The 14,115-nt window shown below is 37.7% G+C and overlaps 1 protein-coding gene across 28 annotated transcripts in view; it reads left to right on the forward strand.

The window, feature by feature from the left end:
* LOC121422500 overlaps positions 1–14,115 on the forward strand; it is a 155,349-nt gene that overhangs the window by 7,022 nt on the left and 134,212 nt on the right. For all 28 annotated transcript variants that reach the window (XM_041617618.1, XM_041617590.1, XM_041617592.1 and 25 more), the window contains exons 2-17: positions 1,227–1,458; positions 2,265–2,332; positions 3,161–3,313; positions 4,644–4,799; positions 5,264–5,419; positions 6,121–6,270; positions 6,945–7,082; positions 7,399–7,551; positions 8,353–8,484; positions 8,967–9,083; positions 9,519–9,650; positions 10,371–10,490; positions 11,057–11,179; positions 13,014–13,133; positions 13,440–13,550; positions 13,907–14,026. In XM_041617618.1, coding sequence (XP_041473552.1) covers positions 1,227–1,458; positions 2,265–2,332; positions 3,161–3,313; positions 4,644–4,799; positions 5,264–5,419; positions 6,121–6,270; positions 6,945–7,082; positions 7,399–7,551; positions 8,353–8,484; positions 8,967–9,083; positions 9,519–9,650; positions 10,371–10,490; positions 11,057–11,179; positions 13,014–13,133; positions 13,440–13,550; positions 13,907–14,026 — 2,181 coding nt within the window. The remainder of the gene's footprint in view (positions 1–1,226; positions 1,459–2,264; positions 2,333–3,160; positions 3,314–4,643; positions 4,800–5,263; positions 5,420–6,120; positions 6,271–6,944; positions 7,083–7,398; positions 7,552–8,352; positions 8,485–8,966; positions 9,084–9,518; positions 9,651–10,370; positions 10,491–11,056; positions 11,180–13,013; positions 13,134–13,439; positions 13,551–13,906; positions 14,027–14,115) is intronic.

Consider the following 14,115-nt stretch of genomic DNA (forward strand, 5'->3'; position numbering starts at 1 on the left):
ATGAATTCCGCGATTGCATGAATGAACTACACATTGAATTTAAACGAAATATATATTTAGGGCATATAGTACAACTTACATCCACAATTGGAGGAAGTACAGAGAAATACAATACACAATGAAGTATTATTATTATTTTATTATTTAATGGTTTATTTATTTCAAATATTCACTAAAAACATCAGCCAAAGGCTGAATTACATTCAGTTTACAAATGGTATATACAGACATATAAAAATATACATCTTGGAAAAAAATAGGCAAATATCAAAATGAAATTGTTCTACAAAATAATTATACACGAACATGAAAGTAATTGAAATACCCACTCAAAACGAAAATTATTGTATATGAATACCTGAATAATGTTTTTCATATTTTATTTTCCCATTTTATAAACCATATAAACCATACCACTACATTTGACGGGATCGAGCCGGGTTATCAGCTCACACCTAAACGTATGAAAGTCGGGTCGTTCGATCACGATGCACATTCCATTCCAAAGCCACTGATCATTACCGTCAAGAGAAGAAAGTTTCTTTCAGTTAAATAGAAGAGGATTAGAACTGGTTCAGTCAGGGTTTACTTTCACTCGACTCTCTATATTGTTTGGTTTAAAAAATCACGGAAGATCTATTCAGCTTCTAACCACTCATCCTCTCAACGACTATACCACAATGTTGACCGTTTTGAGGCTCTTTGCGGTTTACACTGCATGGGGGAGGTATGGGGTGTGTCGACCCAGAACCCTATATTTTGTAATTGTGCAACAATTTGTCCCGATATTTCTGACATCTGGGAATAAACCCTTTCCCTAACCCTCAAGACGGTTGACTTGTGATGAAAGGACATTGGCAGTTATAATTTTAATGAATTGTACTCAAGTGATTAGGCCTATAGTTGAGGTTGCGCAATTTGGTTAACGCTCGGTGGCGGCACGGTGTCAAATAGGGGGGGGGGGTGGATGGAAAAGAAAATGTCCAGGGGACACGGTCGGACATTAGTCTGAAATATTTTTTTTTGCAGAATGTAAGGGGGGGGGTGCCCTCTTTTTGCCGACATCAATAATAAATGAATACCATAAGAGCCACTAAAATAATATCTTGATATGATTTAATACCTTCCACGCGCTTACTATTGTAAAGGTTCTTATATTCTCGTTAAACTCAGTTTAGAATGCTGACATGCATCTTTTGTCTCAACTTGTTTTCCCTTCATTACAGTCCGGATATCCGGAGATGAAACGTTACGAGGTTTATTAATACAGGCCAGACCGGTCGGAACACCGCCACCATTTGGCACGTGGACAGATTATCCGGATAATTTTCAAACCTTCAATTGTTTCTCGATGGGGGATTCGCTCACCCACACGGAGAACTCGGATAAGAATCCGGTCGACTTGACGTTTGTATGGCAGGCGCCATCGGCTGGTGGAGTTGGAGATATCCAGTTCGTGTAAGTTAACTTGATTTATTTGAATATTATTAATATATAAATGAAATTCCTATTCGAGTTATTTCCAACAGAACATAAAGTATATTACATATTAAACTCATACAATTATACTAAGCGATAAAAATCATAATTAACATAAAGAAATTTACATAACATAATGCTCTTTTTAGACAAGTTACATAATACGTAACTTTAATAGAATGAACGTGTATCTGCGTAAAAGAGGGATTCACTAAAAAGCATAGATTGTATAATGTGACCTCCACAATATAAATACATGGCAGGGAACAGAAATATCACATAATGATGACAATTGATAAGATTTATTTTAAAATTCAATAACCATTGCTGAATTACTACTTTATGAAAAATGAAAGTGAGCAATATCCATCCTATAATGAAATACTTGGAATACATAGAAAATGATAAATTGGACTGAGACTGGATAGAACAACCGTCAAGAAAAATGAAATAAATAAATAAAAATGCGTCAGTTTACAACAAAAGATATGGATAAACAAAGATATGTATAGATAGAGAAGAGACGTGGAGGGGGAAACAGATTGATGGTACGGAAAATAAGATATGTTAACATAATATAGGCATATTTCTGTCATTCTTGAATACGGTAATATAGACTTATAAAGACAACTATCGTTAGCTAACAATATCCAGATACCTTGCATACGGGACATGGAAATGTGTAACTACATTTATCTTATCGATATATACAAAAAATTAAAATTTACATCTTTATTTTGCATGTCTGCCAATCATTTCATAATTCTTGTAACTTTACATCACAGCGCAACATTTGTACAAGAGCGGACGATATTCTGGCTCGATGTTACATCCAGCATATTAAGAGAAAGAGGTAAGATTCGATGTTTGATGCATTCATGTGAAATAAATAATATTGGATTCTGAACAGATTCTGAATAGTTTTCATGTGAAACTGGAATTAACAACAGAATTGTTGCAAAGATTACTTCAAATAAATTCTCTGTGATTTATTTCAAATAAAAGGTAAATATTTGAACTTTTTATTAATGTAGGAGATAACAAGAAATTGAGTCTATATCAATATTCTAATTTTCGCTTATACTGTGATATTTATTAAAAGAATGGCCTTATAATTTACCCAAGCTGAGAAACGTTCATATAAAAAAAAAACTAAGCAGGGCCAGATGCAACTGCCGATGTGTTGCGTCAGTATTCTCATTACAATCACGATCTAAACTGACTTAATCATCTCAATTATTGGTATAATCCCTTGAAAACTTGTATTTGTTAAATATATTTTTAAAATTTATTTTAATTGACATAGGAACTGGCAGCTCTAATAGCCCCACCTCAAGTCCCCAATCATTCATAGCTGGTCAGGTTCACTACCCATAATGCATCATTCTGTGTGGTTTGTTTCCTTGATAACACGCACACTACTTTATTAAATACATTCATGACGTAATATTTATGTTACCAAGTAGCAAAATGTGCACATTTCCCTTTAAAAGCATAGTTTCTTTATACAAATGAAATTATAGGCTAATTTATCAGATGTTATCTCAAAAGGTGTATTTCAAGACTACCCATTTATAACACAAGGTCAATGAGAAACGATACACATGGTTGGTCAGTTCGTCCTCTTTAATTCCTTTTAAATAGTCTTTAAAGCGCTGTTCATTTCATTTTCCTTCGACAGGTCCAAATCCGTGTCTATCAGATCCCTGCCAAAACGAAGGCCGATGTTTCAGCGATGCAGAAAACACGCAGTACACATGCCTCTGTCTCGGATCGTTTTCTGGTATTAACTGCGAGATCACAGATTCGTCACCCACTGCGGCATCCACTCCAGGTAACGAAACGGACGATGTTGTCTTTTTTTAAACAACATGTAGTGTTTCATCATTATTTCAGCATACACCAACAGAAATATGTACTAAAGCAATATTGAACGTCAAGTATGTCGAGATGCACAAAATGGTAGATAACGTCCATCATAATCTCTTAGACAAGTTGAAATGTAGGTATGTAATTCCAGCCTTGGCATTTGCCATTAAACCATGTAGTATATAGGAGCATATAGTAGGAAAGTGGTACATATAAAGTCAACGTATTTTTACCTACATTCTCATCCATTGCACTGACCTGTTTTATACAGGTTTGGGGGGCACAATAAATTAAGAACTTCATTTAAGGCAGGAACTTTCAGGAAGAGTATTGAAGTATCATGATTCAAAATGCAGGGTCTAGGATATTACGTGAGAACTTTCGTGGCTTCGGCTGGACCGGGTAACGGATAGGCCTATGCGATGCATCACAAAAGAAGATGAGATCCAGGGAGTAAAGTTTTAGCACCCCATTATTTCGAATGAAAAGACATTGTTCCTTGTATGGGTTCTGCCACTTGTGATTATTTGCTATCTATTGAGCACTCCTTTTTTTAAACAGATAGAGGGATGGAAACCCCCTGTAATTTTGTGTACCTGAAATGCCGTTTTATATCTGCATGTCGTCCATTCCTAGATGTCTACATTCACGACGGGTGCGATGGGTTATAGATGCTTCTTTTGCAATTGGAAGATTAGTATAGCGACTTAGAAGCTTACTGTTACATGATAAAGAATAACTGATACGTCTATACATGCGTGAGATACATGTAACGGGGTAACATTTCCAAAACATTGTCTATTCTCGAAATGACAGGTGAATTACGAATTTCAAATTCTCTAGTTTTCATCCAGGTTCTTTGTTTTTCCATTAAGATTTATACCACCGTGTCATTTATGTAAGCCATGTATTTACATAACTGATAGCATCAGACATGATTTATATCGTCCCCTATATATTTAACCCATCGCACCCTTGTATGTTGTAAACCATGCACTTTTTTCCTGTACTTTATGCATCTTTTTCTGTTACTTGTTATTTTGTTTGCCCCCCCCCCTCCCCCTTCACTTGAGCGACTTTAGCAGCTCTTACGAGATGGATATGGCGTCTAACAATATTATTATTATCTTGTAATTTTTATTGTCTATAATAGTTACATAATACTTCCATATATTACATCAGACCAACCAATGGTATAAGCATCAGTAATTATCCCTCATTTTACTAAGCTTCTTCGGTCATTTAATGTTTTGATTGTCTCATCATTTTCAATTCTTTCCATCAATTCTCTACAGCTCTGACAAACCCATGCCTATCGGACCCGTGTCAGAACGGTGGAAGTTGTTTCGCTCAGTCGGACAACACAGCATATAGGTGTATGTGCCCAGATACATTTTTCGGTACAAATTGCGAAGCGATAGCGACAATATTGCAAACAACCGTTCCACCGAGTGAGTAGCTTGTTAAAATTTACTTTAAAAATATATATATTACCCCCCCAAAAAAAAATGACTATCACACTAACAGAAGCAGGCATTTTTACAGCAGCCTATTTATCTACGATCTATATTTTCTTTTTATCGAAAATGCCTTGAAGAATGGAATGATGCAGGGTATAGAGGATTTTTCTCTATGGGCAATAAAACAAAGGGAAGCCAAGACGTGGAACGCGAAAAAAATATCCATCAATTAAGGGCACAAAAAATAGGGAATGCGGTGAAACTGACGGAGAGGGGGTGGGGGAGAGAATCTAGCCAATTGGGTATTGATAGGCATAGCCGTTGAGCCTTAAGAAGAGGATACATTTTTTAATGAATAAACACTTATGATGTCAACATGTTCGATATCCACGGAGCTCATTCATCATTGTCCTAAAATTATAATGATCTTTTTGCATGTTGTTATCTTGTGAAAGCTACTGGGCCTTGCTCCTCGCTGCCATGTCAGAACGGAGGGCAATGTTTCATGAGCGTTGATGATACGGAATACACCTGTTTCTGTCCAAGTGGTTTTACTGGAACGAACTGTGAATTGTCATCACTTATCGCATTGACTACTCATACTCCAACCGGTAAGAAACAACTTTTTTTACATGGGCAGAAATATAGAGATGGGGAGAAAAAGAGATAGAGACTCGGAAAGAGAGAGAGAGATAGAAAGAGATATGACTTCTTGTAAGAGGGAGTGAAAATGCTACGAAGGTCACTTTGGGTGAAACGGAACATTCAGGGGGTATTCACGATGCAAAATTTCAAACCTATGTTTTCCATGCTGATGTTTCATGAGTGAAGATGATACTGCACGGTTATACCTGCCTGTATCCTAAAGGTTTTGCTGGAATGAATTGTGAATTATCGACACTTATAGCTTCGACTATCATGCTCCAACCGGTAAGATAAGATACCCATCTACAATATAGAGTCAGAAGTAGGATTCATAATCCTTTATGTAGGCCTACAAGTAGGCCGGAGCAGCAGAAGTAGTATTAGTAATAGTAGTGTTAGGCTGCAGCAACAATAGCAGAAGCAAGAGTACTATTAGTGGCAGCACCCGTAGTGATAGAGTTTGCAACTTTACTTAACATCCAGGGATAATTTCTTGGTAATCGTGTAATCGAATTGTTAATCTGAAACTTCGTCTTGAAATGTCAAAATGACTCACTTCATTGATTTTTTTAGTATTATGGCGAGCATGCAGATAGTGATGATTACACCGTTCTTACCGGCGTATGTCTATAATTTACCCTTTTTTTTATATCTTATTTTGTTCTAGGTCCATGCGTCTCGTTACCATGTCAAAACGGAGGCCAGTGTTTCATGAGTGTTGATGATACTGGTTATACCTGTCTTTGTCCAAGTGGTTTTACTGGAATGAACTGTGAATCGTCATCACTTACTGCATCGACTACTCATGCTCCCACTGGTAAGAGACACCATTTTTTCTTTAACATTTTTACATGGGAAAGGTAGATAGAGATAAAGAGAATGAAAGGGAGGGAGACGAAGGTGTATTTTCGTATGTGTGTGTATGTGTGAGGGTGTGTGTGGTAGAGAGAGAGAGAACGAAATTAATATACAGTGCATATTAAAAAAAATTAATCGGAGAAATAATCATGTAAATCATATATCTGTAATATCCTGAAGCTTTTTCACAATTGAACGTGGGTAAAGATCTCTTTAAGCAAATGACAGTATAATTGTCTAGCACCACTTATTTTTGAAAAGTTCGTGAAAACTTATTTGCGCAGAGCTTGGGAATAATTACATGAATACAATCAGATGTTAATCATGAAGAACATATGGACTTTAGCTAGGAAGATTAATTTGAAGATATCTTTTATCTTTCCCACTTGTTTCCTTGCTGAAAACACTTCATAGAAGTAGTAGTAGTAGTAGTATTGGTATTAGTAGTAGAAGAATAAGAAGAAGAAGTAGAAGAAAAAGACATAGTTTTAGTAGCTTTTGAACGCCCAAAGATAGTTTCTCGATTAATCTGTGTACATCTTGAATATTATCTTGAAATGTCAATGACTCCCTTCATTATTTTTTTACCCATTATTTCAATTTATCCTTTCTTTTACATTTTCTTTTGTACAGGTCCATGTGTCTCGTTGCCATGTCAAAATGGAGGCCAATGTTTCCTGAGTGTTGATGACACCGCCTATACCTGCTTCTGCCCGAGTGATTTTACTGGAATGAACTGTGAATTGTCTTCTGCAACTACTCCTGCTCCTGGTAAGAGGACATCTTCCGTGATTTAAACGTGTTATGAATGACAGTGATATGTGATAGAAGATCGAGTAAATAACGATTATTTTCATAATTTTGACGAAATCTGCCATTAAGATACTTACGTGTCACAGAGGTGATGATTCTATCCCGTCTCATTGCTTATCTCATGGTGACAACTGCTAGTAGGCCTATAGTTATAGTTTTACTTCGTAAAAACAGTTTGTCGATTGTACCAATTTTTTCGAGGTCTGTATTCTTCATCCTATTTATTACCATATACCAAGTCATGACCTGTATCAATTTACCTTTTTTATAACAGTCATGAATCCATGCTTGTCAGAACCATGTCAAAATGGCGGCCGGTGTTTCGCTCAGTCAGACAACACCGCTTACAGATGTATTTGTCCTGATAACGTCGTTGGCACAAACTGTGAAGCCGTGTTGGCTGTAACGCAGACTACCATGGCTCCAAGTAAGTTTACTCCATTTGTACTAGTAATTCACACCGGTGTTAGTGTAAATCTATAAAATATGGAATAAAATATTCACCAGGGACGAGTCATTAAAGAAAATCAAATATTCACAAACGGTCAACGGGTCTTGTTTTACACCTCGTCGATATATAAACGATACTTGATTTACGTTCAATTTAGGCCTTCAAAGCTTATTGATGATGATGAACCAACATTGTCAGCAAGGTTCAGTAGTCATGAAATCGTTGGACACTCTAATTCAATTATAGTATTAGACATTATACAGTCAGAAAATTCCTACAGTTTGCTGTAAAATTAAAAGTGGTGATACTAATTTACATATATTCATTCAATGACGTTATTCCAGCAAGGTCATACAGAAGATTGACAAAGAAAGGGACCTTTTGCTCTCAATTGAGAACAAAGCTAAGTTGGTGCTCAATCGGCATTATGATTGAAGAAGGATAGCAATCACACATGCAAGGCGTACTGGTTAGAGCAATTCTGTAACATAAGTGACTATATACACTGGGTAAACAAGACGCTATATATCCTCCTCCTTCTTCTTTTTCTACTTCTTATTTTCTTCTTCTTCCTTCTTCCCCTTCTCCCTCTTTTATCATCTTCCTTCTTCTCCTCCCTCTTCCTCGGCCCCTTCCTTTTAGCTCTTCTACCTAAACGACCTCGCTTCAAGGTGCTAAAGATAAACGCAGTGGTTGTGCGTGTACAAGGGAGGGGAAGTTTTTTCTTGTTCTCGTTATTAAATGTATTATCAAATTGTTCTTCCATCTTCCACGCAGTTGCTAACCCATGTATGAGTGAACCGTGTCAGAATGGAGCTGCTTGTTTCTCAGCTGCAGACAGTTCCTCTTTTACTTGTCTCTGTGCGGGTCACTTTGAAGGAGTACTCTGCGAAACAGAAACACAACAAGGTACCAAGATGATAGTAAAATACTTTCTCTTATTGTATACATCCATAGAATACTCCCAGGGAGTGGATATGGTGCATACTACACCGTATGCCCACAATCTAGGATCTCATGACAGGGGATAAAACTATTCAATTGTTTTTTTTTCTTCTATACACATGTAGTTAACATCTTATAAACAAGTAGGTGTTCCGAAGACAGTATAACTATTCTTGTTAAAATACAGATATTGTAAACAAAATCAGACATTTTGTCAGGATTGCCTATTATTATTTGTTTGTCTGGTAAGTACATAGCATTGTAGTATCTTGAAATATTTTCGGATACCATGTAGAATCCATGTCAGCTGTTTGTTTTAAATAAAGATGTCATCATGGTCATGAAGATGGAAAAATAAATCCGGTCGAGATGGAATTGGGAAAGGGAATTGAAAAATACGTTTTGCGAGAGTTTGATATTGAATTGTCTTTGTCTCAAATTTTCAGTTTCAACCTGTGATTCAGCCCCTTGTCAAAATGGCGGGGAATGTTTCATAGCGGCAGATGGAAGTGGATACTTCTGTGCGTGTCCAATGGGTTTCACGGGAGATAATTGTGAAACAGGTAAGTGAGAAGTAAAACTCTACCGGCTTTCAACCTTTCATTACAATGGTCCAATTAAGCTTTTCATGCATGTGGGCCGAGTAGGATGGGGCAGTTGCCTCCTGACGATATACCACCCCCTATTTGAATGTTATTGACAGAGTGCGCCCAAATCATTGAGAGTTCTTTCAGACCTTTAAATTCAAGTCAGAGTATTTTAAAAGATGAATGCCCTCAGCTCGTGAACGGCTCGGTTGCATATGCTCTTCTCAATGGTCTGCTTATATCTTCCGAAACATTTTCGATATCAATTGCTTTCTAGGACGAAATTCGTTTGTTTGGTCATGTTCATAATTGCATAATGTAACGTGTGTCATTTTGTTCATTATCACGATGTCATTTTTCGTTTACGAAACAGAAATAAATTAATAATCTTTTTCCTTTGAATGTTTCCAGTTATCAACACCTGTGGTAGCGCACCATGTAATAATGGCGGTACGTGTTTCGGCTCTCTGGATGGCGTTTCGTTCTTCTGTCAGTGTCCACAAGGTTTCACGGGATCAACTTGCCAAACTTCCATCCCAACGGGTAAGTCTCCTTACCGAAAATACACAATGATTTGTTGCTTTAGTCTGCGCGAAATGTAGTGCGCCATTCACGGGGTATATAGAACCCAATCACGCAAAGTACGTTCGAGGGAATCGAATTCAAGACATGATCGGATCTGCCGAGATTCACATTAATTTTTATTTTGGTATCGAGCCTGAAAATGGCTAAATGTAAACAAAGATTCGTATCGGTGTTGAACGAATATCAGTAAAAGTTATATATGTATAACTGAAATGTTCATATTTCACTCTATATACTTTATGGTGCATTATATATTCTTATACTTCCATTTCCGCACTAAATTCGGGGATTTAAATCATTTTACCATTGGACAACTGAGAAAAATTTGCTTGTAAAAACAAGCTTGTTTGAAGTTTGGAAAGTGGAATGAAATAGGATAGGCTAGTTGCTGTATAACATGAGACTACTACTGCAACGTCATTATTTATTATAATACAACACTGAAAGCATGACCAGTGTGACAGTGAACCGATTACAACGTTCATGGCGGATATATAGGGATACAGATCGATGAATAGCTAACATTTAACAGACTCTGTGGTGTGCAAAAGGGGATATTTAAATTCATACCGAAAGAATATATTTCCTTTTCCATGAATATATATGGCAAATGATTCATCTTTCTTTCTCAAATTCATTCTGAAGTTTTGTCATGTCTTACTGTTTTTTTTTCTTCAGTAAATCAATGTGATCCATCTCCCTGTGAAAATGGAGGTACCTGTTTTGTAGCCGCTTCTGATGGTGATAGTTATGCGTGCTCATGTCCGTCTGGATTCACGGGAACAAACTGCCAAACAGGTTCGTAAATGATAAGGGAGATAGTAATCATATTCAATTAAAGCATCATAAAGACTATAAGAAATGCGCATGGCTACATACCGTGTTTTGTCCTTTTTACCAGGGGGTGGGGCGGGGTAAGACTATTAAAGATTACATACAAACGGTGTGAACCCACCGAGCTGAATTATATATTGTTTTCATTTGTTTCTTTTCCAATGGTGGTTTCCCAATGGAGGTTTGAAATGGGCAAGAGTGCTCATAGGCTCCCCTCCCGCTGCCTCCACGGCCAAGTAAATAGGGCAAACTATTTTAACTAGAGAACTGAAGAATCAAATGCAGAGAATAGATATAGCGTAAATGATAGCACAAAAAGGTAGTAATATCCCTATAGCTGAAAAGAGTCATGAAGGGGGGGGGGGTGACAGAGAAAGGGAATTTAACAGGGATGTTGCAGAACTTATAGAAAAATGGAAGGGGTAAATATTCTTCCTGTTTATTACAGATAACATAGGTAGTTGAGAAGAAACGTGATTTTTTTTCTTTTGTTCGACTCTTTAAATAAACTTATATATATATCATTTCAGTGGACAGTCCATGTGCCAACAATCCATGTATGAATGAAGGAACCTGTTTCCGAAGCTCTGACAACACCGATTCATATTTCTGTGTGTGCCCGACAGGTTTTGGAGGAACAAATTGCGAGACAGGTTAGTTCATCACAGCCTTTACAAAATTGTTGCATAGGCCTACTTCATTTTACAATCGACAAAAAGAAAGTGAAATATAAGTTTTCATTTTTTTGGTACTAAGAAAAATGTCAGATCATTACATACCCCCCCCCCCCTTCTCCCCTAAACTGCTGCCGGAGTGGATTCTGTATAATAAAGAAATTTGCTTGATAAGCATGTAAGAAGAATATATATTGATGTATCATTATGGATTGACATGGTAAGGACTGTCCGAAAATGAAGGAAGGATCTTTTGTTATATAGCAGAATGTATTGAAGTAAAACAGAACCGGTGCTAAAACAAGGGGAAGAGTGGATAGGGGCGACAACCCTCTTATAATTTTTCCCTCGCTGACTCAGGAAAAACAAAGGAGATTAGTAAAAAAAGAGGAGGGAAAGGAAAAGAGAAGAAGTGGAGAACATGATTTGGGAGGTAGGCCTATAGGTCGTGTAGGGCTAGATTATCATTCGCATTCTATAGCTGGCCTGCGCCTAATTTCCCGTCCCTTCAAATAAAATATTCTGGATTCGCTCGATCCTGATGAGAAAAAAAATGCGGCAGCACATTTTCCATTTGAAATATTTAAGTATGTGTCTGGTAAATTCTGGGATAAATAACATAGCTTATTTGAATTAACGCTCAAAGATAAGATTATCTCCATCTAGGGGCAGTGGCGTACCAGGCATATTTCGTCAGAGGGAAGCGAAGCGAGCAAAAATTTTAGGGAGACCCTAGACTATGAGCCCTCGTATAGAATCTCCTTTGGGCGCGGACCACAATACCAGCCGACGGCGAAAAAATTCCGCGTAATCTACCGGAGGTTGCTTTGGTCAATTTAGCTTCTAACTGAATTTTCGGCCTGCATGCTGCAGCGCTAGCGCGACACCCGGGGGCGCAGCGCAGCACGGCCGCCCCGACCGCGTCGTCCGGCCGCCGGTCGGCTGGCTCTGTCATGTCTGCAGGGACTAGGGCGCGGCGCGGCGGATCGGAGTCTGCACCGCATACGTACTATCGCTCCTGACCCTTCCTACGGTACGGCTACGGCTCCGTCCCACGATTTGTGAAAGAAAAATTCATGTATTCCAGATTGCGGTGGTATGTAATATGGCTGATTTGTGCTTGATTATAGTACTCTTGAGAGGAGATATATAATCGGAATACGTACGGTCCAGTCGGAGGACATCAGCAATAGAAAGCCTTTTACACGACCCTAAAACTAAAAAAAGTAACCTCTCAATCTGCTGTGAATGTTCGTGACGATGATTGAACGCTCTGCTGCCCTGCCGCGGTGTCGTCCCCGGGTCTTGTTGGAGCTGCTGGCGGTCTGGGTCCGGCGCAATACTGGAAAAAAAGCATCTCGCATCTGTTTTCAGAATTAGACGGGATGCTCTTGTTGGAAATTTGTGGGGAAGAAGAGAGAAATGGAGGAAAGTGACTTGACGTGGGCACATTTTCTATATTTCAGGAGTGGCACTATGTTGAAGGGGGGGGGGGGGGGCTTGTGATGAAATTATGAAACTTACGGCTGTGCCGAGTAGTCTCTTGTACCAGTTTATTTAATTGTGTGACTCTAAATTTGTAAGCTAGGGTCTGTTGTATGGAATTATGAACTTTATTTATGACTGGTTTAAAAGCAATATTCAAGACAGCCTCTTGTGAAAAGCTCCCACCCACTGCCCCCTTTTTGCTCATTGGACTGTTGTCACAAGGCAAGGTATGTCCAAATTGACTTATGTTAAAATATGTTACTTGTTGACAGACTCGTATTGCTTAGCAAGTTTTCTGGCTTTATTTTTGTCAATTTTTTTCCAGTTCTACAAGTTGATCCATGTGAATCAAATCCTTGTCAAAATGGAGCTACTTGCAGTCTTGATGGTGTCCAATACCAATGTAATTGTGATCTTGGATTTACTGGAACTAACTGTGAGCTTGGTAAGTACATGCACCTTGCCCAAATTATCAAAAATAAAACTCCTGCCTGTAACATAATAAGGGCTTGCAAGGGCTATTTCTAGATACATAGCAAATAATGGAGGGGGGGGGGTTGGGAGGAATCAGCCCTCAAGCCCATCTGAAATGCTGAATTTGTGTTTTAGAAATTTTGAAATGTTTTATGAGTAACAAAATTGTTTGTAGTGAATTAGGAGGAACAACTTGAACAAATTAATTTGCATTTTCATTATAAATCATGCCTTCTTGAATTTGTAATGATCTACTCTTTTTTGCTTCTGTTTGCAGATATAACAGACTGCACTGGGGATCCTTGTCAGAATAATGCAGTATGTCTTGACATGCTGAGTGGCTTCATCTGTATCTGTGATGCTCAGTTCTCAGGAATATATTGTCAATGTAAGACAATGGACAACATTGTACAGTATTGATCTTAATCATTGTGTTTTGTCGATGTTATGATCATGGAATTTTCTCGTCCTTTTAATCTGTCAATATAAAAGAACCCCTTAAAAGCTTTCTTGTTTAGCATTGCTCTGAGCCCAGATATTCATTAATTTGTATTGCCTTCACTGTCTTCCACTCTTAATTGTGTTATGAGTAGCAAACTGTGTTGTGAATTGATTGACCATGCTAGTAGGCCTATTGCATGGTGCCAAGCATATTATTTTTGTTTTGTTTCCTGCTTTTCATGAAGAAATAATTCTTTCAAATGAACTGATTTTTTTTTTACACAAACTTTTCTTATTTTTTAGTTCTAACACCCTGCAACGCTGACCCATGTTTAAATGGTGCCACATGTTTTCAACAGGATGATTCTGGAAATTATCTATGTGTCTGTCCAAATGGATTTACTGGCACTAACTGTGAAACCAGTAAGTATTATTATTTTGTCATGATTTTCAATCAAGACACTTAATTCAAGGACAATGGTAAAGAATAGAAATGTGTGTCTTTCATTTGC

This window comes from Lytechinus variegatus, chromosome 10 (assembly GCF_018143015.1).
Source record: "Lytechinus variegatus isolate NC3 chromosome 10, Lvar_3.0, whole genome shotgun sequence".
Taxonomy (NCBI): Eukaryota; Metazoa; Echinodermata; class Echinoidea; order Temnopleuroida; family Toxopneustidae; genus Lytechinus; species Lytechinus variegatus.